Source organism: Bubalus bubalis, chromosome 12, assembly GCF_019923935.1.
Source record: "Bubalus bubalis isolate 160015118507 breed Murrah chromosome 12, NDDB_SH_1, whole genome shotgun sequence".
Classification (NCBI taxonomy): Eukaryota; Metazoa; Chordata; class Mammalia; order Artiodactyla; family Bovidae; genus Bubalus; species Bubalus bubalis.
The window spans coordinates 59,323,572-59,351,189 of record NC_059168.1 but is presented as its reverse complement, the minus strand read 5'-3'; the positions used below and the strand labels follow the sequence as shown (position 1 = coordinate 59,351,189).

The following is a 27,618-nucleotide window of genomic DNA, read 5'->3' as shown; positions in this document are numbered from 1 at the left end:
AACACCCACCAGCATGTGAGGCACACGTCCAGCAGATGCCTGCCTCCTAAGTAACAAAATGCTTAGAGGCCAGGGTGGATTATAGCGCTACATGAAGACGACCTGTGGTACCTACCAGAAATCAAGTATCTCTGAAAACTGGGTCCTAGATTAATGAGGCCTAAATTGTTCATGGATCATTCAGGGTTTGCTTTTAAAATTCCTGTATAAGTTTTATTACTGATTTTTTTTTTTCCATTTTCAGAAAATACTGTTTAGGTCTTCAGTCAAGTGGTGTGGTGCAAAGAACAATGGTATTAGTGACTTGGAACCAATGAAATAGAAAGGCAGTAGTGTCATAACACTGGCTTTCTGGTTTTAGCATCCTTCTAAAAGTACCAGAGGAACCAGGGTGGATTCCTGGAAGAGTAATAAACATATGCATTTAAACTACTAACTGTGTCAAAATGTTGGCTTTGGAATTTAAAATGTTTGTTTGGATTTTTGTAGGACTTACGGGCACTTGCTTTGCTACTGTCGGTACATACTCCCAAACAATTAAACCCGGCTCTAATTCCAACTCTGCAAGAGCTTTTAAGCAAATGCAGGACTTGTCTGCAGCAGAGAAACTCACTCCAAGAGCAAGAAGCCAAAGAAAGAAAAACTAAAGGTTAGCTTTGCAGACTAATAAAATATTGAGTTTAGGACAAATACACTTTCTACTACTGATTTTACAGTAGTTGTGTGAGCCTCCTGAATATAAATGCTAAAAAATGCAAACACCCCCAATATGATCTTAATGACTCTTCAGAGAAATTTTCATGTTCGTTTTCACAGATGATGAAGGGGCAACTCCTGTTAAAAGGCGGCGCGTTAGCAGCGATGAGGAGCACACCGTCGACAGCTGCATCAGTGACATGAAGACAGAAACCAGGGAGGTCCTGACCCCAACTAGCACTTCAGACAATGAGACGAGAGACTCCTCAATTATCGACCCAGGCACCGAGCAAGATCTTCCTTCCCCTGAAAATAGTTCTGTTAAAGAATACCGAATGGAAGTTCCATCTTCGTTTTCAGAAGACACGTCAAATATCAGGTCACAGCATGCAGAAGAACAGTCCGACAATGGTAGGTTTGAAGACTGTAAGGAATTGAAAGACCTCCACTGTTCCAAGGATTCTAACCTTGCTGAGGAGGAATCCGAGTTCCCTTCTACTTCTCTCTCTGCAGTTCTGTCTGACTTAGCTGACTTGAGAAGCTGTGACGGTCAAGCTTTGCCCTCCCAGGACCCTGAGGTGGCTTTATCACTCAGCTGTGGCCATTCCAGAGGACTCATTAGTCACATGCAGCAGCACGACATTCTAGATACCCTGTGTAGGACCATTGAATCTACAATCCATGTGGTCACGAGGATATCTGGCAAAGGAAACCAAGCTGCTTCTTGACATTAGATGTAGCATGTCTACTTTTAAGGTCACCCCTCCCCCCACCCGATGCTGTTTGTATAAGTTTTGCCTATTTCTGTTTTCGTGCTTCAGTTCGTCCAGTGCTCTCTGCTTGAATGGCAAGATAGATTTATAGGCTTAATTCTTGGCCAGGCAGAAACTTCAGATGAAAAAATTTGCATCTTCAGTATACTTTCTAAAGGGCAATCAGATAATGAATATGTTTTACGTAATTAAGAGTTCACTGTAGTGGCTTTCATTTAATATGGCTGTCTGGGAGGCACAGGGTTCTCTGGCCCTGTACAATGTAATTTAAACTTACAGCATTTTTACTGTGTATAATATGGTGTCCTCTGTGCCAGTTTTGTACCTTATAATAGAGGCAGATTGCCTCCGATCGCTGTGGTTCTTATTATCAAAATTAAGTTTACTTGTATACGGAACAACCACAAGAAATTTGATTCTGTAAAGAATCCTCTTTAGCTGTGGCCTGGCAGTATATAAATGGTGCTTTATTTAACAGAATACCTGTGGAGGAAATAAAGCACACTTGATGTAAAAATAATTGTTTTATTTTTATTGACATGACTGATTGCTATTCTATGCACTTAATTAAACTGATTGTGATGACTTTTAATTGTTTACATACCTTGCTTCAGTCTTCTCAGATGAAAGGAATGAGAAAACTGTGAACCAGGAGATGTACTTGTCCACTGTTGCTACTTCATGAGAAGTACAGTGGCAGGCCAAAAGTACCTTTTTCCATAGACTTTTCAGTCCTCGCCACTCCAGAGTGCATAACTGCTGCAGGGAGAAGCATAACAATGCAGCCCGCTTGCCCTCACATCAACATGCTTCTGAATGCAACATGCCACTGTTTCACGACCTAGAGCTACACACCTTAAAAACCCTGAAGTAAAATAAAGGAAGTACCAACATGCCATTTGTCTCTTCCTGAATTAAAAATTTACAGCTAAAAGTAGGCTCGCTAAGACAAGCTTTAGCTTGGGACACTTCAACTATCCACACTCGGAGACGCAATCTGTTCCCGGAGGAGCATCTATGGACGGTAACGTTAACAGTCTGATTTCACATTGCTTGCTTTTAGCTCAGTGCAGAGTCTAGTCATAGTAAATAAAGATTCAACAGTGCTTTCAATTCTGTATTAGTTTGTGGATTTCATCTAGTATAAATTATTTTTTTTAAAGGAACACTAGAGGAGGAGGTAAACATGATACTTTCTGCTTACAAAAAGTAATGCCCTTATAAAAACTTCAAACTAACTCAACCATTTAGGGTGGTCAGCTGCAGTAAACCTTTTATTTCTTCAAAATGCTGCTTCTGCCAACAAAATTTCATGTTCTCTTCTTCACAGACAGGAACTCCTTTACAGTCCAATTGTAATTCCGTTTGCTGTAGCGTAGGCACAAAATTCAGTGCAACTATTGCATAGTGTTCTGGAAGAAAGGAAGGAAAGTTTATTACTGTACTATGAAAAGAATTTATCCATACATTGTCACTATTTGCTTTTCATATTAGGGGGTAGAATACTTGAAGTATTTTTGGACTTAAAAGGTGCTAATAACATACCTTCTGGCCAGTTCCTACATCTCCATTTCATGACGATCTTTTTGTTTGTTAACTGAAAACAAAGGGGAAATTCCACTGAAAACATCGTTTAAAACTTTGTACAACACTACAACAAAGAAAAACACCAAATCCTTTCATGAGCCCCTATGGGAGAAATACGAGAACTAGTCAGTGAACACACACTCATACTTGGTTTGAGCGCCAGCACCACTGAGGACTGACTGTCCCTCGTGCCAGAATGTACCAGGGACGCCAGACAGAAGCGCGGCAGCCGGCGCAGCGCCGCTGTCAGCAGGAAGGCAGCACACACTAGCGGCAGAGGCCACGAACGTCTAGATGCGAGAGTTGGGAGGAACTGGACTTGCGTCTTCTAAAAGTCATCAACAGTGGCACAACTGCTGTGAAACTAAGGCTTCATCTTTATTACTACTTAGTAAATATCAATTTTTTATTTGCCATATAACTTTATAAAGCACTCAAGTTTCTGTGAGCTCAGATAAAAACCGAAGCACTTTTAAAAACAGCATGAGTCAAACATTTTAACTGAAGGGTCTAGCTTGCTTTCCTTTAACGTTAGGTTACCTACCAGTTCTGTATATTCACCGGTGATGTTTCCATCAAACATTTGGAATTTCCCTCCCTTTTCAGCTTCTAATACAGCGGGAGATTTAGAAAATTTTTGCACCAACTAACAAAGCGAAACATACAGTAGACATGTTATTCTGGCATGTGCTTATCATGTTTTCAACCTAAATGTATAACATAACAGTTACTGTGGTTGTTTTTAATTGTGAATACATAGCTTTTAATTATACAGCCTCAATAGATGGTTCCAAATCTCAGTGCTGATAAACTCCCCCACCCCAGCTCCCAAACACCCATCTTTTCTGCCCTCAAATCCTTAGGATAGCTTACCCCTCCTCGAGCTATATCCTGAAGGTTACTAGATCCCTTCAATCAGAAAAACATAAGGCATGTAGGAAACCAAAAACCAGCTTCAGTTCTCAGTGGCATATTCTCTGCCAGTGTCAGCATTTCTGATTCCAGATACTGAGATGTTACTTACATCTTTCACAGTGAAGATTCTGTACAGCTGCTCGATAGCTGTGTCAAAGAGTTCTGTCATGTGCAGAGCCACAGTGGGAATCCTTACACCCAGTGCCACCGGAGAGGAGGCCTGAATCTCAACAGAAAAGGTCCCAAAGCATAATTAGCATGACAGATTTCAGAAATTCAGTTTTACAGTCTCAGTAAAATATCACAATGTCCCAAACACTATCCTTCCACTAAAAAGCCTTTTTAAGCACCACCAATTCTAGTCTTTATTTTGGAAACAGAGCCCAGACTAGGGCTTCACAGCCCAAATCCTACTTAGATATGTAACTATGGCCCAGGGGGCATAAAGATAAGCATAGGTGAAGGACACAGCACTTAAGGCCAAAAGGTGTCAAACTCCCCATCACTACAGTCCAAGAACAAGATCTAAAACCTCCCAATCCTCCGAAAGTGGAGAGATGCTCCTTCCATTGTGTATGTGAACTTCAAAGTCACCTTTGTGACTCTGTAGTGTAATGACTACAAAACAGCACTGTCCTGGACTAAATTAAATATTTAACAAAAAGGCTAGTTTATACAATCCCTTCCATCAAGGATTAAAGTTTCATCATTTCCCCCCAAAATGGCAGAAGATGCAAGGGTGGATTAACTGGCCCTCCTCAGTATCTTGTGTAGTCCTCCATCATCACAGGCTCTTGAAGCTTTGAAGCCTTCGAGCCTGGTGGGCTACAGCCCATGGGGTCGCACAGAGCAGGCCATGACTGAGCTTGCACGCATGCAGAGCATGCACACACTAGGCACTTCCTTCTCCCCCTCCCTGCATATCGTCCACCAGAGGCCACACCTGCAGGGCATTCTCCCTCAGTTTCCTTTCAACCATCAATTCCTGGGCTGCCATAGCTTTGGTTGGTAAAATCATTCCCATTGTAAATTCTATAAAGGAAACATAAGAGAAATAACTTTAATAAAGTACCTTTCCCCTTCCAGCACAAATAGGCAGAAAACTGAAAATATATAAGAATATAAAGAAACACATTTATAGAAAGAATTCCTATAGCATTTTGAGAATTTCAAGACCATTCTGTATCTTTACATATAAAGCCAATCATTAACATGAGTTCCACAGCAACAAATGCCTTTGATACTTTTCTTTTTACTGAATACCTCACTTTTATCTAGTTCTTGACAAAAAATAGCATTCAAATGCTGTTTTCCAAAAAGCTCCATTTTATACACTTAACTAATAGCTTTATGACTGTCACTTACTATCAAAACCAGACACTTGGCTCACAGCTTCATCACCACCACCTCACAAAGCTTGGTCTCCATTCAAGCCTGTGGCAGCAACATGCGTGATCTTGTGAGAAAAGTAAACCCCAAACCCATCTGTGCCAACACTGAGATACTCAGAAGAGTCCAAGGATGAGGTGCGGACGTACGAGCCCTGCTGGCTGTTTTACCTGGCAGGGAGCTTCTCTAATTTAGCAAAGAAGACATAACCTCAGTTCCACTCAGTGCAAGGATTATCTGAGTAAGTTTCCAACTACACCTGTAATACCTATAGTCACTTTAATGCACTCATTCAACAAAGATTTATTAAGCATCTACTGTATACACCAGGCATTGTGCTACACTGAGATACAGCAGTAGTAAACAGGACAGAGTCCATGCCCTCATGAAGCTTATAGTCTAGCAAGGAAGACAGACATTAGACAGATAATTATAAAAACAACTGATTAAATAATTATCATTTCAGAAACTAACAACAATTCTGTAGGCAAAATGGTTCATGCTGTATAAAATACTGATAAGCACTAATGGTCTAATTCATGACTAGATCTCAGCCTCCAGACTACAATTTATTGTGCAGCATAAAGAGCTCATCTCTGGAACCTGGGACGTTGGCCTAACCTGGGAATCCAGACTACAGTGCTGAGCATTATTTGGGTAAATGGGAAGGGGACCCTCTAGTTCACAAGGACGCCTTCTTTACCCGTCTTAAGTGCCTTCAGGTAATCTCCAAGGGCTTCCCTGACCTTGGCGGTGCCTGCAGTTTTCATAAGATCCTTCAGAATATCCCCATCTCCTTTCTTTTTACTCACGTTCACCTACAAATCAGAAAAATACAAACCGAAAAAAAATCTGGTTTGACGTATTCTTACAATACTGGGACAAATGGATGAGGGAACTGTGATGGCAAGGGAAGGGAAAGAAGTGATGTAAGAGAGAGAGACATGACAGGCTTTTTCATATAGTTTGAGAAGATGTAAGACTTTTTTAATCAAGTGTCTACTGAAACTGGTGGCCAAAACTTGAAAGGACTTCTTAGAATGTGAACCCCTAATCTGCATATATTTTATGTATATGTATCATACTGATGATGTAGTCCATGGTGTTCAGAGTCTAGAAACGCGCTGTTCAATATGGCAGCTGCTTGGTCACATGTGGCTACTGAGCTCCCACTGAGATGGGTTCAAAGTGCAAAATCACACACATACACCAGACTTTAACGACTTAGCACCAAAGGAATACAAAATAATCTCATGAATAACCCTGATACTAATTACATGTTAAAATGGTATTTTTATATTTTGGGTAAAATAAAAAGTATTAAAACTAATTTTATTTGTTTCTTTTAAATATTTCTAAAACTGCTGCTAGAAAATTTTAAGTTATTTATGTGGCCTGCATTATGTATCTATTGAACAGTGCTTGTTTAGAGTCCCAAATTCAGTTAATTAGGAAAATTAGGTTCCCACATAACCTGGTCTTGGGCTACACCTTTTTTTTCTTTCTTTTTTTTGGCAAGGAGGAGAGTTGGGAAAGAGAGGAAGAGGGGGAGGAAAGGAAGGAAGGAAGGCCAGGACAGGAGGAGAGAGGAGGAAATGGAGAGGGAAATGTCAAAATGCTGCTCTGGGGGTGCCTCTGGTATTCTCAGAAAGAAGAGGTATTGGTTTGAAACTCCCTTCATGTCCCTGTGATTCAGTTGAGGTGGGCCTGCTCCCAGGGCCCAGTTCTACATTAGAGAGTTTGTTCTGCAGTACTACCAAGGACTGAATCGAAAAGACCAATTTAATATCCTGCTAAAATACTTCTGAGATGGTGGATGTGGACAGAGCAAAGTGAAGTCACAGGCCCTGAGTGCACTGACCACATGTGAAGCTACCACTTTTAGGGTAGTTCATAGCCTTTTAGAAAGGCAACTCCTGGTGGTTCGGTGTAACTTGCTCTCCTGAAGGCCTTCACACTAAATGTGTTCACAAATCAAAAAAGACCCTGTCAGACTGTCATCTGGAAATATAGCTATCATACAAAAGGTTTTACCCCACAACCAAGCTTTTAGCTTACAAGTGGACACTGACTGCAAACCAAGCATGGGAGTTACACAGGCTTGCTCTCCCCCGACAATGAGAAGAGCCAGTCAAAACCAACACACATACTAACTTATGTCCAAACAAATGTGATAAAACCAAGGGAGATGATGGGGAAAAGCCAAGAATTTTCACTATTAAAGGGAAAGAGTAAAGATGCAGAGGAGATACAAAATCCCATTCACTGAGCTGTGCACGATACCTGAGCACTTCCCAGCACACATACAGAGGCACACATCTGACGACACCTTTGAAAGGTGATGAGGCCGTGGAGCGTGCAGTCCGCGGCTTCCCAGGCATGCCCTTCCTACATCACTGTCCACACCCCACCCTACCTCCCCACAGCGCAGCTTCCTTCTCAGCAAACGAGCCCTTCACCACTCACCAGAACTACCGCACGGGCACAGGTTTTCAACTGCCCAATATGTATAGCAGAAACTTGATTTAAAAACAAAGAAAAGAAAGAAATTCCATCAGATACCTCACCTCAGTGTCATCTACTTCATTCTCTTCAGACAGGCTGGGTATTTCAATCAACCCCTTGTGCTTCGCACCAGATTCTCTAATGATACCTGAAATGAGCAAAATGTCTTCTTCAATTACAAAGTAACAACTAGTTTATGTAAAACTGCCCCACCTCACTGAACAGCCCACCCTCCTCACAGGGCGCAGCCTTCCCCCACAAAGGCCCATCACATGCATGTCCAAACCAACTCTGCTCTCCTGGCCCACATCAGAGGTTCAGGCGGGGGGTGGGGTGGGGGGCAATTAAAGTGCAGACAAGGGAATTCCCTGGTGCTTCCACTGCAGGGGCAAGGGTTTGATCCCTGGTCAGGGAACTAAGATCCCATGGGCTGCATGGCACGGCCAGAAAATAAAAAAAAGAACAGTGCTATTATTAGACTTTTTTTTTTTAACTGCACATGAAATCAGGGTCCACATGGAAGCATAAGAGTGAAGTAAGCAGGTCTGTTAACCAGGGTTTCTTTTTTCATCCCCCAATATTTAAAAAGTCAAAGCATGATAAAGGACTATCCTGAAGAACAGGCTGCTGCTGCTGCTAAGTCGCTTCAGTCGTGTCTGACTCTGTGCGACCCCATAGACGGAAGCCCACCAGGCTCTGCCGTCCCTGGGATTCTCCAGGCAAGAACACTGGAGTGGGTTGCCATTTCCTTCTCCAATGCATGAAAGTGAAAAGTGAAAAGGAAGTCGCTCAGTCACAGGAAGGCAAAAAGGGACACTGAGTTCTGATCACAGAAAGAGGGAAAGGCAGGGAGGTGGGGAAGTCTGTGTGGATCCCCCCACGCAGCTAGTGTCTTTCAACACCGGGTGTTGACTTCAGTGACATCAAGGTGGTGACACAGGTCATTCCCAACTTCAGCACCCCTCACAAGAAGAGCAACTAGCAACTACACAGGGACAGGACACCACTGAAAACCCCAAACCCAGAGGTGAGGCTGATGCACGCTTCTGGACCAGAGACAGAAGAGGACTGCAGTAGAGGGTATGAGGAGTGGTGACCCTCTGACCGAACCCCGAGGCCAGCACAGAGCCCCACGGCGGGCCCCCCACTGCAGTTTTCCCGCAGCAGAGGGCAGGCTCCCGGCACTGTTGGATGCTTCCTCGGAGGCCAACAGGGGTCTCAACATGTGGAAGCCACGGGGACTCAGGCTTTCAGCCGCCAATGCTCAAACCTGGATGGACCGTGTTCCTGCTTGAGGCAGTACACGAGCAGAGCTCAGCTGGCAATTCTGCTTGATGTGGGTCCCCAAGCAACAGGCCAAGGCCAGCTGGGGAGTCTCACAAAGGTGGGGAAGCAAATTCACAGCTCCACTCAACTGCTGAGTGTGGCTTCCCAGCCTGATCATCTAGGAAGCTGGACCAGAGAACCCGGGCAGCGCTGGAGCCCATCCACACAGCCCCCTTGGGCAGGGAGCCACACCAGCAGTCTTGTCCGACTACAGAGTATATCCTCCAGCCCTGCGTAGCCAGGGAGCCTGAACAGTGACCCCAAGTGGCCTCGGAGTGGAGCCTACAGCCCTGCCAAATTGCTTAACACAGCTTGGGGCCTTGTTCAGACAAGAAGCTCAGCAGCGACCCTACCCCACAGAGAACAGCCCCTCAACTGCAGCAAACAGGTGGAAGCCTCTCTTGACCAGAGAGCCCAGCCAGCAACTTTGTTCGACAGCGGAGCATACCCAGCAGCCTATGGATGGTGAAGCCAACCCTGCAGCCCTGCCCAACTTCAAGGCACAATCTGTGTCTCCATCTGATCACAGAACACAATGGAGGTTAAGGTCCTACCCAAGAACTCTGCCTGCAGTTCTGTCTGAACAGAGTCCAGCCAGGAGCACTACCTGTCAGGGAGCAGAGCCTGAGACCCCCCCCCACTCAACCAGGAGTGATGGCAGAGCCCAGCTCAGAACTCTGCCCAATCATGGAATCCAACCAGGGCACCACCCTGCCAAGGAACACAGCCAGTGACTCTGCCTGACCACAGGTAATGCAGAGCACAGCTAATGCCCCATGTGACCGTGGAGCACAGCCGGCAACCCTGCCTGGTCAAGGAGCCCACTGAGCAGCCCTGCCTGAATATGGAGTCAGTTGACTCACCCAACCATAAAGGCCAGCCATTGGTAACCCCCCACCCCGACCTCAGAGCACACTCAGCTGGAGACCCTAGCAGCAAGTCTTGCCCACCCATGGACATTATGAGCTGACACATCCAATAACCCAAGCTCAAAGGTGATGGATTTTCCCTGCCAAAGCAAACCTGTAAAACATGGAAGAGGAGGCCAATTACTTACACATGCAGCTACTAATGCAAGAAAACAAGGTTCAAGAAAAAAATCAGGCAAACATGAGACCACCAAAAGAACCTAGTAATGCTCCATAGCTGACCCTAAATAAATGGAGATGCATGAACTATATAATCTGGAATTCAGAATAAATCTCTTATTCAGCGAACTATAAGAACACACAGACAACTAAACGAAATTAGGAAAACAGTGCATGAACAAAACAAGTTCAAAAAAGAAACAAAGTGTTGAAAAAAACAAAGCCCACAAACCTTTGGAGCAAAAGAACACAATGACTCTACTGAAGAATTCAAGGGAGAGCTTCCACAGCTAACCTGACCTAGTAGAAGAAAACAATGTGAACACTAGAAGTGGGTTATTCAAGACTGTCCAGTCAAAGAAACAAAACAAAAGGAAAGAAAAAGAGTGAAGAAAGAACAGGAGACTCATGTGATACCACCAAATGAAACAATATGTTCATTATGGAAGTTCCAGAAGGAGGAGAGAAAGAAAGGGCCAGAAAGTCTATTTAAAATAATAATGGTTGAAAACTTCCCAAACCTGGGAAGAGAAATGCACAATGCCCAACGGTCCACCAAGTAGGCTGAACTTAAAAAAAAAAAAAAAAAAAAAAGGCTACATCAAGACACACAAGAGCTGAACTGTCAGAAGTCAAAAACAAAAAATTTTGAAAGCAGAAAAAAAGTGACTCTTCACAAACAAGGGAGCTTCCATACGGCTACAGGTGGATTTCACAGCAGGAACTTGACAGGCCAGCGGTGGGATGACGTACTCAAAATACTGAAAGAAACAGTATGTCAACCAAGAATACTACACCCAGAAAAGCTGCCTTTCAGAAGTAAAAGAGAGACAAAGATATCCCCAAACAAATAAAAGCTGATGGGGATTCAATGTCATTAAACCTGCCTTACAAGAAATGCTAAAGAACATTCATCAGGCTGAAATAAAAGGATGCTAGTTAGCATGATAAAAACGTATGAATGTGTAAAGCTCATTGGTAATGGTAAATATACAGTCAAAATCAGATTATCTAAAATTGCAATGGTAACAAGTCTGCATTAAAAGTTAAAAAACAAATGTACTTAAATAACCGTAACTATGAGAATTTAAAGTAACTATAACTATGAAAACTACTACAATGTAAAAATATGTCAACTGTAACATCAACAACCTAAAATGTGAGAGGTGAAGAAGTATAAATTTCTGTATGCTATGAAAATTAAGTTGTTATCAGTTTAAATAGGATGTTATAAATATATTTTATATACACCTCAGGTTAACCACAAAGGAAAAACCACAAAAGATTATGGTACGACTCAAAGCATATCACCTCAAAAAAGTATCAAAGGACTATGGAGCTGACAAGAGAGGTGTAAGTCCTTACCTATCAATAGTTACTTTAAACATAAACAGATTAAATTCCTCAATTGAAAGGCAAAGAATGCCTGAATGGATTAAAAACTCAAGGTCCAACAACATGACAGTGTCTCCACAACAGACAGCCTCTCTGCAAGACTCGCTTTACCTTTACGGACACACGAAAACCAGGAGCAGAGGGATGGAAAAAGAAATGTCAGCAAATGTTAACCAAAAGAAAGCAGGAATAGCTATACTTACATTAGACAAATAGACTTTCAGCTAAAATGATCAAAAGAAAGAAGGTCATTATATAAAGCTAAAGGTGTCAATTTATCAATGATATAACAATTATATTTAAGCATTTGCTGCTGCTGCTGCTGCTAAGTCGCTTCAGTCGTGTCCGACTCTGTGCGACCCCACAGACGGCAGCCCACCAGGCTCCCCCATCCCTGGGATTCTCCAGGCAAGAACACTGGAGTGCGTTGCCATTTCCTTCTCCAATGCATGAAAGTGAAAAGGGAAAGTGAAGTCGCTCAGTCATGTCCGACTCCTAGCGACCCCATGGACTGCAGCCCACCAGGCCCCTCCGTCCATGGGATTTTCCAGGCAAGAGTACTGGAGTGGGGTGCCATTGCCTTCTCCATTTAAGCATCTAATAGTACCTAAATAAAGCAATTACTAACAACTTATAAGGAGAAATAAACAGCAATACAATAATAGTTGGGGACATTAATACCCTACTCTCAACAATGGATATATACCATCCAAACAGAAAACCAGTACGGAAATACCCGATCTGAACACTACAGACCAAATACACCTAATAAACATATACCGAACAGTCCATCGAACAGCAATAGAATATGCATTTTTCTCAAGCACTCACAGAACATTTTCTACAATAAATCATAGGTTAGGCCACAAAACCAGTCTGAACAATTTTTTTAAAGATAAATTATAACAAATATCATTGCCAGTCAAAATGATATGAAACTAGAAAATTCACAAGTACATGCAAATTAAAATACTCCTGAACAACTAATGGCTTAAAAAAATCAAAGGCAAAATTTTAATATATCTTGGTGCAAATAAAAATGGCAACACAAACACTTATGAGATGCAGCAAAAGCAGTTCTAAGAGGGAAGCTGGTAGCTGTAAACTCATACAACAAGAAATAATCTCATATAAAGAGCCTAACTTTACACATCAAGGAACTAGAAAAAGAAAAAAGTAAGCTCAAAGTCAGCAGAAGAAAATAAATAACAAGCAATCTACAGATTCGATGCAATGCCTGGTAAAATTCCAACTACATTTTTCACAGAAATAGAACAAAAAATCCTAAAATTTGTATGGAACTACAAAGAGCTCAAATAGCCTAAGCAATCTTGAGAAACAACAAAGCTAATGGCATCACACTTCTTGATTTCAAACTGTATTATAAAGACATAGTAATCAAAGCAGTATAGTACTATCATAAAAACAGGCACACAGATCAGCAGAACTATAATAGAGGATAGACAGAAAAAAGAGCCCAAAATAAGTCCATGCTTATGTGGTCAATTAAGCTAAGACAAAGGAAGCAAGAAAATACCATAAGGAAAGGACTGTCTGCTCAACAAATGTTGAGAAAAGCAGCATCCATAAGCAAAACAATGATACTGGACCACTATCTTACACCACACACACACACACAAATTAATCATCGTGAACTAAAGACTTGAACCTAAGACCTGAAACCAAAAAAAAAGTCCTAGAAGAAAACACAGATGATAAGCTCCTGGACACTGGTCTTGATGATGATTTTTAGACTTAACACCAAAAGCAAAAATAAACAAGGAGGATGAGTCAAACTAAAAAGCTTCTGCACAGCAAAGTAAATAAAATAAACCTACTGAATGGGAATCAGAGATACCAAAGGAGTATTTCATGCAAAGATGGGCTCGATAAAGGACAGAAATGGTATGGACCTAACAGAAGCAGAAGATATTAAGAAGAGATGGCAAGAATACACAGAAGAACTGTACAAACAAGAGCTTCACAACCCAGATAATCACGATAGTGTGATCACTGACCTAGAGCCAGACATCCTGGAATGTGAAGTCAAGTGGGCCTTAGAAAGCATCACTATGAACAAAGCTAGTGGATGTGATGGAATTCCAGTTGAGCTATTCCAAATCCTGAAAGATGATGCTGTGCAAGTGCTGCACTCAATATGCCACCCAATTTGGAAAACTCAGCAGTGGCCACAGGACTGGAAAAGGTCAGTTTGCATTCCAATCCCAAAGAAAGGCAATGCCAAAGAATGCTCAAACTACTGCACAATTGCACTCATCTCACAAGCTAGTAAAGTAATGCTCAAAATTCTCCAAGCCAGGCTTCAGCAATACGTGAACCGTGAAATTTCTGATGTTCAAGCTGGTTTTAGAAAAGGCAGAGGAACCAGAGATCAAATTGCCAACATCTGCTGGATCATCGAAAGAGCAAGAGAGTTCCAGAAAAGCATCTATTTCTGCTTTATTGACTATGCCAAAGCCTTTGACTGTGTGGATCACAATAAACTGTGGAAAATTCTGAAAGAGATGGGAATACCAGACCACCTGATCTGCCTCTTGAGAAATTTGTATGCAGGTCAGGAAGCAACAGTTAGAACTGGACATGGAACAACAGACTGGTTCCAAATAGGAAAAGGAGTCTGTCAAGGCTGTATATTGTCACCCTGCTTATTTAACTTCTATGCAGAGTACATCATGAGAAACGCTGGACTGGAAGAAACACAAGCTGGAATCAAGATTGCTGGGAGAAATATCAATAACCTCAGATATGCAGATGACACCACCCTTATGGCAGAAAGTGAAGAGGAACTAAAAAGCCTCTTGACGAAAGTGAAAGAGGAGAGTGAAAAAGTTGGCTTAAAGCTCAACATTCGGAAAACAAAGATCATGGCATCCGGTCCCATCACTTCATGGCAAACAGATGGGTAAACAGTGGAAACAGTGTCAGACTTTATTTTTCTGGGCTCCAAAATCACTACAGATGGTGACTGCAGCCATGAAATTAAAAGACGTTTACTCCTTGGAAGGAAAGTTATGACCAATCTAGACAGCATATTCAAAAGCAGAGACATTACTTTGCCAACAAAAGTTCGTCTAGTCAAGGCTATGGTTTTTCCTGTGGTCATGTATGGACGTGAGAGTTGGACTGTGAAGAAGGCTGAGCGCTGAAGAATTGATGCTTTTGAACTGTGGTGTTGGAGAAGACTCTTGAGAGTCCCTTAGACTGCAAGGAGATCCAACCAGTCCATTCTGAAGGAGATCGGCCCTGGGATTTCTTTGGAAGGAATGATGCTGAAGCTGAAACTCCAGTACTTTGGCCACCTCATGCAAAGAGTTGACTCATTGGAGAAGACTCTGATGCTGGGAGGGATTGGGGGCAGGAGGAGAAGGGGATGACAGAGGATGAGATGGCTGGATGGCATCACTGACTCGATGGACGTGAGTCTGGGTGAACTCCGGGAGTTGGTGATGGACGGGGAGGCCTGGCGTGCTGTGATTCATGGGGTCGCAAAGAGTTGGACACGACTGAGCGACTGATCTGAATCTGAATCTGACTGAATGGGAGAAAATATTTGCGAATCGTGTAACTGATAAGCGATAAATATCCAAAGAACTTGTAAGACTCAATAACGAGAAACAATCTCGTTAGAAAATCTGAAGAGATGTTTTTCCAAAGAAGAAGACATACACACAAATTCCTCTGGGACAACATTAAATGCACCAATATTCACATTATGCTGGGGTCCCAGAAGGAGAAGAGAGAGAGAAAGGACCTGAGAAAATATTTGAAGAGGTAACAGCTGAAAACTTCCCAAACATGGGAAAGGAAACAGTCAGCCAAGTCCAGGAAGCACAGAGAGTCCCAGGCAGGAAAGAACCTGAGGAAGACACTGAGACACATAATAATCAAACTGACAAAGATTAAAGACAAAGATAAAATATTAAAAGCAACAAGGGAAAAATGACAAATAATATACAAGGGAACTCCTGATTTCTCAACAGAAACTCTACAAGCCAGAAGGGAACAGCATGATATATTTAAATTGATAAAAGGGAAGAACTTACAACCAAATATACTCTACCCAGCAAGACTCTCATTCCACTTTGATGGAGAAATCAAAAGCTTTATAGACAAGTAAAAGTTCAGAGAATTCTGCATTACCAAACCAGTTTTACAACAAATGTTAAAGGAACTTCTCTATGCAGGAAACCCAAGAAAAGGAAAAGACCTACAGAAAAGAGAAAGTGAAAGAAAGAAAGTGAAGTCTCTCAACCGTATACGACTCTTTGCGACCCCATGGAGTATAGCCTACTAGGCTCCTCCATCCATGGAATTTTCCAGGCGAGAGTACTAGCGTGGGTTGCCATTGCCTTCTCCAGTGGAGCTTTCCGACCCAGGTTTCAAACCCGGGTCTCTCGAACTGCAGGCAGACACTTTACCATCTGAGTCACCAAGGAAGCCCCAACCCAAAACAATTAAGAAAATGGTAACAGGATCATATGTATCTATAATTACCTTAAATATAAATAAATTAAATGCACCAACCTAAAGACACAGACTGTCTGGGTGGATGAAAACATGTGCATGCATCTCGCTTACCACATCATCCTGCTTGACTATGTAATTATTTTATAGTGTTAGGTTAATCATGTTCCCATTATGGCTTGCAATTATAACGATCTTTTATATTTTGTCTGATTTTGGCCATTGATTGTGAAAACTGATAAACACTTTTACTACTGTGATTTATTTACTTATTTTCACTTTTTCTATTTCATATTCAGTGTTCCCATTCCATTCAGTTTGTTTTTCAACTTCTCCATCTCTTTTTCTATCTTGATCAAGCCTTTATCAAGCACAGTAAAAAACTTTTGTATACCTATATATGGGGCTTCCCTGGTGGCTCAGAGGGTAAAGCATCTGCCTACAACGTGGGAGACCTGGGTTCGATCCCTGGGTCGGGAAGATCCCCTGGAGGAGGAAATGGCAATCCACTCCAGTACTCTTACCTGGAAAATCCCATGAACAGAGAGGCTTGGTAGGCTACAGTCCACGGGATCACAATATGTATATATTGTAGAAAACTTTTAAGAATTTTTGCCTAACTAAAAAATTTATGACACTTTGATTGCACTTGTTTGACTTAGGAGGAATAGAATGCTAGATTTCTAATTAATAATAGCTATGCAACAAGCAATGAAGGTTTACTGTATAGCACATGGAACTACAGTCAGTAACATATAATAACCTATAATGGAAAATAATTTCAAAAATAATGTATGTGTGTTTATGTATAAGTGAGTTGCCTTGCTATGCATCTGAAACACTGTAAGTCAACTATACATCAACAGAATGCACATATTAAGGAAAAAAGAGGTACAAATGGCCAGCAGGTACATGAAACTGGGCTCAACAATGATCATCAGGAAATTATGACTTCAAACCTGTTATACTGTCTGTTATTAAAAAGGGGAGAAATAATAAGTGTTGGCAAGGCTGCGGAGAAAAAGGGAGCCTTGTGCACTGCTGGCAGAAATGTAAACTGCTGTAACCGCTATGGAAGCAGAATGAAGGTGCCTCCAAAAATTAAAAGTAGAACTTCCATATGACCTAGCAATTTGACTTCTTGGTATATACCCAAAGGAAACAAAAACACTAATCCAAAAAGATTCCTGCATCCCAGTGTTCACTGTAGTATTATTTACAACAGCAGAGACATGGAAGCAACCTGTCCACCGACAGATGCATGGATAAAGAAAATGTAGTATATACACACAACGGAATATTATTTAGCTATAAAAAAGAAAAAAAATTTTGCCATTTGCAGCAATCTGGATGGAACTTGAAGGCATTAAGTAAATAAGTGAAAGAAAAATAAATACCATTTGATGTCACTTATATGTGGAATTAAAAGAAAACAAAAAAGTCGTAGATACAGAGAACAGATCAGTGATTGCAAGAAACAGGGAGTGGCAGAATGGGTAAAACGGGTGAACATGGTCAAAAGTACAAATTTCCAGTTACAAAAAATAAGTCATAGAGATGGAATACATAGTATGGGAACTATAATAAGACTATTTTACATATTTGAAAGGCAAATCCTAAAAATTCTCATAAGGAAAAAGAGAAACTTGGAACTGTATGGTGATAAATATTAACTAGACTTATTGTGGTCACCATTTCTTGATATGTACAAATATAAACACACATATATATATTCATTATAACCCCAAGTGAATATAATATTACTTATCAATTATATCTCAATAAAAAAGGGAATAAAGATTAGAACAAAAATAAATGAAACAGAATAAGAAAACAATGGAAAAGATTAATAAAGAGCTGGTTCTTTGAAAAGACAAAAATATTGACAAAACTTTAGCTACACTAACCAAGGGGAGAAAAAGAGGACTCAAATAAAATTAAAAATGAAAGATGAGACATTATAACTGATACCACACAAATACAAAGGATAATAAGAGACCACTGTTAACAATTAAATGCTGTAAAACTGGACAATCTAAAAGAAATGGATAAATTCCTAGAAATATATTTCCTACCAAGCCTGAACCATTCAGCACTAGAAAGTCTGAACAGACCAATTACAATTAAGAAAACTAAATCAGTAATCAAAAAAAACTTTCAATGAAGAAAAGTCCAGAACCAGATAATTTCAATGGAGAATTCTACCAAATATTTAAACAGCTAACATCAATCCTTTTCAAACTCTTCCCAAAAACTGAAGAGTGGAAACATTCTCAGACTCATTTTAAGAGGCTGGTATTATCAGGATAACAAAGCCAGTTAAGGATGCTACAAGAAAAAATTACAAATATCCCTCATAAGTAGAGATGCAAAAATTCTCAAAATACTGGCAAATTGAATTCAACAGCACACTAAAAGGATCATATATTATGATCAAATGGGATTAATCCCTGGAATGCAAGGATGGTTTAATGCCCAAGTCAAATCATGCATCACATTAACACAAGGAATAATAAAGATCATATGCTCATCTCAATTCAAGGAGAAAAAGCTTTTGAGAAAATTCAATGTCCTCTGATAATAAGAACTACCAATAAACTGGGTATAACAGAAACATATCTCCATTATAATAAAGACAATATAGGTAGCAACCCCACAGCTGACATTATACTCTTCATATGAAATGTTGGAAGCTTTTCCTCTAATATCAGGAACAAGACAAGGGTACCCACTCTCACCACTCCTATTGAATAGTATTGGAAGTCCCAGCCAGAGCAAACAAGTAAGAAAAAGAAATAAAAGCATCCAAATTGGAAAGGAAAAGGTAAGATTACTTCTATTTGTGTAGGACATGATCATATATACAAAGAATCCAAGAGATTGTTAGAATAAATAAATTCAGTAAAGCTTCAGAATACAAAATCAACATAAAAAAATCAGTTGCTTTTCTATGCACTAACTTAACGAACTATCTGAAAAAGAGAGTAAATATTCCATTTACAATAGCAGCAAAAATGGTATAATACTTAGGAATAAATTTAATCTAGGAGGTAAAAGATCTGTAACTGTAAGACGATGAAAGATAACCGGTCTCTCGGCGGCGGCGGCGGCTCGCGCAGCTCGTTGGCTCACTATATAAAGGGGAGAAGCCGGCGGACCGGACGGCTGGAGCTGCAGCCGGTGGCGGCGGCGCGGGGAGCGGCGACTGGTGGTGGTTTCCCTCCTTGCGCGGTGGGGAGCGGGCAACGCCCCCCGGGACCCCTGAAGGGTCGTGGCCATTTTTTTTTTTTAAGGGCGATTCTCGAGTTTTTTTTAGCTCCGGGAGGACTCCCCCTCCATCCGTCCTCCCCTTCCTCCTCTCGCCGCTCCCCTCTCCTCCGTCAGGATCCGATTTTGTTTGAAAGATTTTCCCCTCAGTTTTGCGGTGGCTTGGGTCACCCTCGAGTGTTCTTTTTTTTTTCCCCTTTCTTTTTCGTTTTGTTTTCATCTTGTTTCCTCGGGGTGGACCCCCCACTCTTGTTTGTGTTGTGTGTGGAAATGGCGAACTCGGCAAATACAAACACCGTGCCTAAATTATACAGATCTGTGATCGAAGATGTTATTAATGATGTGAGAGACATCTTTTTGGATGATGGAGTCAATGAACAAGTTCTGATGGAACTAAAAACTTTATGGGAGCATAAACTAATGCAGTCTAGGGCAGTAGATGGATTTCATTCAGAAGAGCAGCAGCTTTTATTGCAAGTTCAACAGCAACATCAACCCCAGCAGCAGCATCACCGTCACCACCAGCAGCAAGCTCAGCCTCAGCAGACAGGGCCTCAGCAAGCGCAGGCCCAGCAGGTCCTTATCCCTGCTTCACAGCAAGCTGCAGCACCACAAGTTATTGTTCCTGATTCTAAGCTGATACAACACATGAACGCATCCAACACGAGTGCTGCTGCTCCAGCTGCAACCTTGACACTCCCTGCTGGTGTGACTCCTGTTCAACAGATATTAACAAATTCAGGCCAGCTTCTACAAGTGGTCAGAGCAGCCAACGGTGCCCAGTGTATATTTCAGCCTCAGCAGTCAGTGGTTCTGCAGCAACAGGTTATACCACAAATGCAGCCTGGTGGAGTACAAGCTCCTGTTATACAGCAGGTCTTGGCCCCTCTTCCTGGAGGGATTTCACCACAAACAGGTGTCATCATCCAGCCCCAGCAAATCTTATTTACAGGAAATAAGACTCAAGTTATACCTACAACAGTGGCAGCACCTACACCGGCACAAGCGCAGATAACTGCCGCGGGCCAGCAGCAGCCACGGGCCCAGCCTGCTCAACAGCAAGCTCCACTGGTATTGCAAGTTGATGGAACTGGGGATACGTCATCTGAAGAAGATGAAGAAGAAGACTATGATGATGAGGAGGAGGAAGACAAAGAGCAAGATGGAGCTGAAGATGGGCAAGTAGAAGAGGAACCCCTCAATAGTGAAGATGATGTGAGTGATGAGGAAGGACAGGAACTCTTTGATACAGAAAATGTTGTTGTGTGCCAGTAGGATAAGATACACAGAAGTAAAAACAAATGGAAATTTCATCTCAAGGATGGCATTATGAACCTTAATGGAAGAGATTATATATTTTCCAAAGCCACTGGAGATGCAGAATGGTGAAAAGAGTTGGTTCATTTTCTTTTATAAATAAAACAAAAGAAACAAAAAATTTAAAGTGGACAGTTTGAAACTTGGGACATATACCAACCAAAACTTAACTTCTGCATGTCAGAAAAGTGCAGGAGAAGCAGAGCTACTGGAACAAAGAGAGCTTGACAACACAGACACTACTCCTAACTGGCAAGCCATGGAACTGTAGCACCTGGGGTTGTTGGGGTGGCGAGGGTGGGGATTCGTGTAAGAAAACCAGAATTGTCTGGTGATTAGCATGTAAAGCTTTGTTTATATTCCATCCTCCAACTTGGGTTCAGCCAGAAGATACTTGCTGGAATGAATTGAAGAAACTTCCCTTTTGATAGATTGAACTGAAACTGCTTATTGTACGTGGTTATATTTGGTAAAAATTGTGTGTTGATTTTTACAAAAGGGTAAGATTTATGGTGTTGAATTTTAATTCATTTGTATAAGGAAACAGTTTAGAACTCTTATAGGTCTTAAATATTTTTACTTGCTGTTCTCCCTCAGTAATATACACCTCTTCCTTCCCTGCTTGATGAAACATCTATTTACAAGTTAAAGGAAGTGTATAATGTATAATCAGTAATTACAGTTTGGAGACAAAATTTACCTAGGAGTGGATCTTTAATTAGGTTTTCAGACTCATTATAAAGGCTTGGGTCTTGTCTGAGTTGAGCAAAATTAAAATGACAACTTCAGTTTCCTAACAGAATTGTATTTGTTTCTTTTAGTCCCACACCTTAAAAAGAAACCCCAAGTGGCTCCTCAGGAATGCAGTTTTGTTGCACAAAGGTACCATCTAGCTGGAACTATATACATATGAATGGATAATTTTCCTGTTGGGCTGAAGTGTATGCTTATATATATGTTTAGCCTTTAAGCTAAACAGACATTTAGATAATATTCTGTGCATTGATTGATGCATTGGGCAGGTGGTGAAGACCTGGATTTTTATCAAACAGTTTAGTAATTTTAAAAGTTTCTTGTGTTTACTAGTAAAGAATTTTAAAACTCTAAAAAAAAAAAAAAGAAAGATAACCCATGTTCGTGTCTTGAAAAAATACTATTAAAATGTTCCTACTACACAAAGGCATCTGTACATTCAATGCAACCTCTATCAAGATTCCAGTGGCATTTACAGAATTAGAAAAAACAATCCTAAAATTCACACAGAATCACAAAATACTCCTGATAGTCAAAGCAATCCTGAGAAAGAACAAAGCTGGAGACATCACAATTCCTGATGTCAAAGTTTACTACAAAGCAATAGTGGTAAAATATTATGGTACTGGTATAAAAAAAAGACACATATCAGTGGAAAAGAATCAAGTGGCCAGAAATAAACCCTTGCATACATGGTCAACTAGTACATGACATGGGAAACAAAACTACTCCATGGCTATAAGCTACTATCTTCAGTAAATGGTGCTGGGAAAACTGAATATTCACATGAAAAGGATGAAAATGAATCCCTATCTTACACCATACATAAAAATTAACTTGAAATGGATTAAAAACTTAAAGACCTGAATCCATAAAACTCCCAGGGAAAAACAGGGAAAAAGCTCCTTGATGTCAGTCTTGCAATGATTTTTGGATATGATACCAAAAGCACAAATAACAAAAGCAAAAATAAACAAGTGGGACTAGTCAGGCTAAAAAGTTTCTGCATGGCAAAACAAACAACAAAATGAAAAGACAGCCAACAGAATGGGAGAAAATAGTTGTAAACTCTATCTGATAAGAAGTTAATATCTAAGGAACTCATACAACTCAATAGTAAAAAAAAAAACAAAAAACAAAACACCATTAAGATGGGCAAAAGACCTGAATATCGATACAAATAAAATATTCCAATGCCCAACTGTTATATGAAAAGGTGTTCAATATTGCTAATCACCAGGGAAATTTAAATCCAACTCACAAAGAGATACCACTGCACCCCTGTTAGAATGGCTACTATCAAAAAGCGACAACAAGTGCTGATGAGAATGTGGAGAAGAGAGACCCCTCATGCACACTGGTGGGAAAGTAAACTGGTGCAGCCAACTATGGGAAACAGCAGAGGGTCCTCAAAAAATTAAAGATAGAATTACCATATGATGTAGCAATTCCGCTTCTGGATATATAGCCAAAGAAAATGGAATCACCATCTCAAAGAGGTATCTTCACCCCAATGTTTTGACTATGGAAACCTAAGTGTCCATCCATGGATGAATGAATAAAGAGAACATGACATATTTACACAATGGAATATTATTCAGCCACAAAAATGAAGGGAAATCTTGCCATTTGTGACAACATGGATGGACCTTGAGGGCATTATGCTAAGTGAAATAAGTCAGAGAAAACCAAATACTGTATGATCTCATTTATATGTGTAATCTAGACAAACCAAACTCACAGAAACAGAGTAGACTGGTGTTTGCAAGGTGGGGGAGGGAAGGGCGGTGAAGGTGCTCGAAAGGTACAAAGTGTACAAACTTCAGCTTATTTGATGAGTAAGTTCTGAGGACCCTAATGTACAGCATGGTGAGCAGTACAGTATTATGCACTTGAAAACTGCTAAGAGAGCAGATCTTAAAGGTTCTCAACAAACGCACAAAGAAAACTACAACTCTATGAGGTGATGGATGTTTTAACTAACCTTACTGTAGAATCTGGAGAAGGCAATGGCCACCCACTCCAGTACTCTTGCCTGAAAAATCCCATGGACAGAGGAGCCTGGTGGGCCGCAGTCCATGGGGTCGCAAAGAGTCGGACACGACTGAGCGACTTCACTTGTACTTTTCCCTTTCATGCATTGGAGAAGGAAATGGCAACCCACTCCAGTGTTCTTGCCTGGAGAATCCCAGGGACGGGGGAGCCTGGTGGGCTGCCGTCTATGGGGTTGCACCGAGTCGGACACGACTGAAGTGACTTTTGTAATATATGCATATAGTAAATCATCACACTGTACACTTTTGACTCATACAATGTTATAAATCAACTATATCTCAATAAAACTGAAAAAAGCTAAATTTAATATAACTAAAATTTAATTAAAAAAAAAAAAAGCAAGACCAGAGTACTGCCTCCTCCCCAGCAGGTCCCACTAGCCACCTCTAGGAGTCACTACTAGAAAAGAAAGCACACGGCGTCAGGGAAGCACTGGTGTGCCTGCCCTCTGGCTCCTGCCAGGGGCTTACCCTGCAAAGGAGCTGGTTGCTGCTTTGAGCTAAGGGAGATGGAAGAGATACAAGATCAAAAGCTTCCTTGGGGCTCTCAGAGCCCTGTCTTGGGGAGCTGGAATGTATAAGGAACCAGACCCTGCTATGATCCAGCCAGCAGGAGCCACTGAGGGAGCAACTGATAGGCAACCTCCAGCCAGAATATTCCAAGGCAGGAGTGGGGCTGTTTTTGATGCTCACTGAACACCTCCCTGGGCTCTGGCCTGGCTTAAGTCAGCAAGACAGGCACTAGGTCAGAGGCCCAAGGCCACTAACTGGGCAGCTCACAAGAATGGAGATGACTCGAGCTGAGGCCCAAACTTTAACACAGCACAATCCTCCAGAACCAAATCTTACCCTTGCTCCTCGTGTTTTCAACAAGGATTTACTGAATATAGGCTGTCTACCCAGCAAGGAGCTGGGCACCATGGGAGAAATGCATTCATTCAACAAATACACAATCTTTCAGGCAGTAATCTGTAAACAAAACTAATCACTCCCTGACCTAAAGACCCAAAGAGTGAAAACAACCAAAATGTCTATCAACTGATGAATATATAACCAAAATGTGCTACATCTATACAACAGAACATCAGTCAACCATGAAAAAGAATGAAATGTGCTATAAGACAGATGAACCTTGAAAAGATTATGCCAAATAAAAGAAACAAGTCACAAAAGACCAAAAACTGTGTGATAACATTCATAAGAAATGTCCAGAATAGGCAAATCTGTGGAGACAGAACATAGATCAGTGGTTGCCAAGGACTGGGCGAGTGACAGGTAAATATTTTTGTGGGAGAGATGAAAATGTTCTATAACTCACTGTAGTAATGGCTGCATATTCTGTGAATATACTGAAAACCAGGGAATTGTACACAACAGGTGAACTATGTGGTATGTGATTATATCTCAATAAAGATGTTATTTTTAAAAATCTCTGCCCCAATGAATGGGGAGAAAAGGGGGATCCAGAACAATAATAATATAACTGCATGTAGTGTGCCAAGTATAAGTGCTTTCAGGAGAAACTAAGCAGAGAAGGGAAACAGTACAAGAAAAGGATCTGGTATTTTTATAGAATGGAGACAGGTGACATTTTTATAGAATGTAATCAGGATGCAAACCTGAAGGAGCCAAAGGAGCCAGCATACAACAATCCAGGGGAAGAGTGGTCCAGGCAGCAGCTCCAGGAAATACTAATGCTCACAAGTGCCTGGCCGACTGAGTCCTGCTGAGACCAACCAACCAATTCAATGGACATGAGTTTGAGCAAATGAGATGGTGAAGGACAGGGAAGCCTGGCTTACTGCAGTTCGTGGGGTCGCAAAGAGTTGGACATGACTGAGTGACTGAACAAGAAGCAGCTCCGAATGCTGGGAGAGAGGGAAGCCCATGGCAGGCGGGGCAAGAACTCCACATGTAGTAAGGGTGTCTGCAACCACAGACACTAATTTAGGGGCCCAAGCAGGAGTTCTAAAACTATCTGTTGGACTTCTCTGGTAGTCCAGAGGATAAGAATCCTCCTGCCAATGAAGGGGACACAGGTTCAATCCCTGGTACAGTAAGAATCCACATGCCAGCTGAACCACTAAGCCTGTGAACCACAACTACTAAGCCCATGTGCCTAAGGCCTGTGCTAGGCAAAAAGAGAAGCCATCGTAATGAGAAGCCCATGCAACACAATGAAGAGTAGCCCTGGCTCGCAGCAACTACAAAAAGCCCACGCACAGGAACAAAGACTCAGTGCAACCAAAAATAAAAATATCTGTTGAATGAATGACTAATGAATCAACTGTATCTGCTGAATGAATGACTAATGAGTCAACCAACTCTGCTCCACCAACATTGCACTCTACCCTGCCAGTACCTGGAGCCCTTGTTACCTTTCCAGCCCAGCTTGATGTTCCACTCATAGAAGAAAATCAGCTTTCCTTTGCGGCTGCTGCAGGAAGCCTCGCCTTCCACCTGCTTCAGCTCACTGATCTCGCAGCGGCCAGCCTCATTCTCCACGGTGATACCCACCAGGAGTTCCCGAAGCCTCCCCTTGGACCAGCTGGTGGCATCCCGCTCTGTCCTGCCAGGACCAGAAGAAGAGCAGAGCCATGAATGGACCCTCTTGCTGATATCCACACGCCCATCCCTGGCCCAGTCCAGATATGCCCAATTCCTCTCAACCATGTGAGAGACCTGCCACCCACAAACTTACAAGCACACTTCTCAGACCAGTTTTCTACCAAACATCTTCTAATTCTCATTAGTGATTTAAGATATGCTGGGAGGCATGGCTTATTTGGGAGAAAGGAGGTCTAGAAATTTCACCTGTTGGAAATGGAGGGGCAAAGCCTGGGCCACATGAAAAAGTAGTTATAACTGACATAATTTTTATCGTAATAAGACAAATTATTAAGTGTTTTCACAAGTATATTATCTCACACAATCTTCCCAAATAATGTTTCCAATTTAGGGGAGTGAAAATAAGCTGAGAGAAGTCTATTTAGTGTTCATGGTGGCAAGGCTGGGAAAGAAGAGGTCAGCCCGTCCCACCCCCAGGCCAGGACGTCCCCTCCCCCCCACACCCCCCTCCCTCCCCATCCCCAGGAAAGCTGCCCTTACAGGCCAAAGCCTTGCTCTGCCCTGGACCTGCCTCAGCATCACCTTCATGGACCCGAGGTAGCATAGCCCTAGCCTTCAGAGGAAAGGAGCATAGAACATCACTTCCTGAAAGCTCAGGCGGAAGGGGGAGGGAGGCAGAAATTGGCCCATACTCTAGATAAGATTGAAAAAGGATGAGTAACTAGTTCCAACTTCTAGAAGGCATGCTCACTAGAGACCCATCAAGTTAGATGTGGCGTTCCGATCCAAATTTCTGTTTTCCTGTTCTTTCCACTATAGACGTAAAACACACACACACAAACTTTCCAGCTTCATTTTAATTCCCCCCAAGACTTCAAGGGGCTGGGGCGGAGGGCCACGGGAGGGTAGCTCCTGAGGTCACACAGACTGCCAAAGCTGAAGAGATAAGTCAGGAATGACTGCTACTCCTGGGGCCCAACCCAACTTTCAAACAGCAAAGTCAAGTCCCAGAGCCAGTGAGGGTAAGACCCCAGGTGTCCAGGCTCCAAGGGCTCCCCAAGCCCCGACGCTAAAGACAAGCATCTGCACCTGTGCAGCCTCACAACCCTACCCGCTCCTCCTGCCCGGGGCTCGCCGCGGCCAGGGGAGCGCGCCGAGACCCGCGGCCGCCCGAGGGTCCCTCCCGTCCCTCCTGGCGGCTTGCGAGCGAGGAGGCCCGCCCGGAAGCCGCGGCCCCGGCCCCCGCCCGACCGCACCAGTGCCAGTTGTTCACGTTGGTCCCGTCCTCCCGCTCCTCCACGATCCAGCGCGGGTCCCCCTGTCCCCACTTGGCCATGTCAGCGTGCCGGCGCGGCCTCGGCGGAGAACAAGGAACGGCCGCGGCGGCGGTGCGGCTCCGTCGCCGACGTTTCCGGCCGGCGAACCCAGGAGCAGAGCGTTCGCGGAGCCCAGAAAGTGCCAGAAATCCCCGCCCCTGCGCCAGCCTGCCCCGCCCGCCCC

At 42.3% G+C, this 27,618-nt stretch overlaps 3 protein-coding genes across 11 annotated transcripts in view; 2 read left to right on the top strand and 1 right to left on the bottom strand.

Moving 5' to 3' along the window:
• USP34 (ubiquitin specific peptidase 34) overlaps nucleotides 1-2,582 on the top strand; it is a 247,390-nt gene extending 244,808 nt beyond the window's left edge. For 8 of the 9 annotated variants that reach the window (XM_045162247.1, XM_044926026.2, XM_044926027.2 and 5 more), the window contains 2 exons: nucleotides 490-649; nucleotides 817-2,582. In XM_045162247.1, the coding sequence (XP_045018182.1) occupies nucleotides 490-649; nucleotides 817-1,424 (768 nt within the window). In that variant the 3' untranslated portion in view covers nucleotides 1,425-2,582. The remainder of the gene's footprint in view (nucleotides 1-489; nucleotides 650-816) is intronic. The other variant, XM_044926028.2, reaches the window with a different exon arrangement.
• On the bottom strand, nucleotides 1,981-27,596 carry AHSA2P (activator of HSP90 ATPase homolog 2). Its single transcript, XM_006066156.4, has 9 exons — nucleotides 27,375-27,596; nucleotides 25,929-26,119; nucleotides 7,928-8,013; nucleotides 6,064-6,178; nucleotides 4,915-5,003; nucleotides 4,081-4,191; nucleotides 3,601-3,702; nucleotides 3,015-3,066; nucleotides 1,981-2,881 (listed from the first exon to the last, which is right to left on the bottom strand). The coding sequence occupies exons 1-9, from the start codon at nucleotides 27,452-27,454 to the stop codon at nucleotides 2,709-2,711; spliced, it is 999 nt and encodes a 332-aa protein (XP_006066218.3). The 5' UTR covers nucleotides 27,455-27,596; the 3' UTR covers nucleotides 1,981-2,708.
• On the top strand, nucleotides 19,475-20,717 carry LOC102408689 (transcription initiation factor IIA subunit 1-like). Its single transcript, XM_044926032.1, has one exon. It carries the CDS (start codon nucleotides 19,697-19,699, stop codon nucleotides 20,699-20,701), a length of 1,005 nt encoding a protein of 334 aa, XP_044781967.1. The 5' UTR covers nucleotides 19,475-19,696; the 3' UTR covers nucleotides 20,702-20,717.
• Nucleotides 27,597-27,618: the final 22 nt, after the last annotated feature.

Coding starts and splice junctions, on each gene's coding strand:
- LOC102408689 (XM_044926032.1), top strand. CDS start 19,697: ATGGCGAACTCGGCAAATACAAACACCGTGCCTAAATTATACAGATCT.
- AHSA2P (XM_006066156.4), bottom strand. CDS start 27,454: ATGGCCAAGTGGGGACAGGGGGACCCGCGCTGGATCGTGGAGGAGCGG. Junction 8,014..25,928: donor CATCAAGCTGGGCTGGAAAG/GTAACAAGGGCT, acceptor TGCTCATTTCAG/GTATCATTAGAGAATCTGGT. Junction 6,179..7,927: donor ATGAAGTAGATGACACTGAG/GTGAGGTATCTG, acceptor TCTGATTTGTAG/GTGAACGTGAGTAAAAAGAA.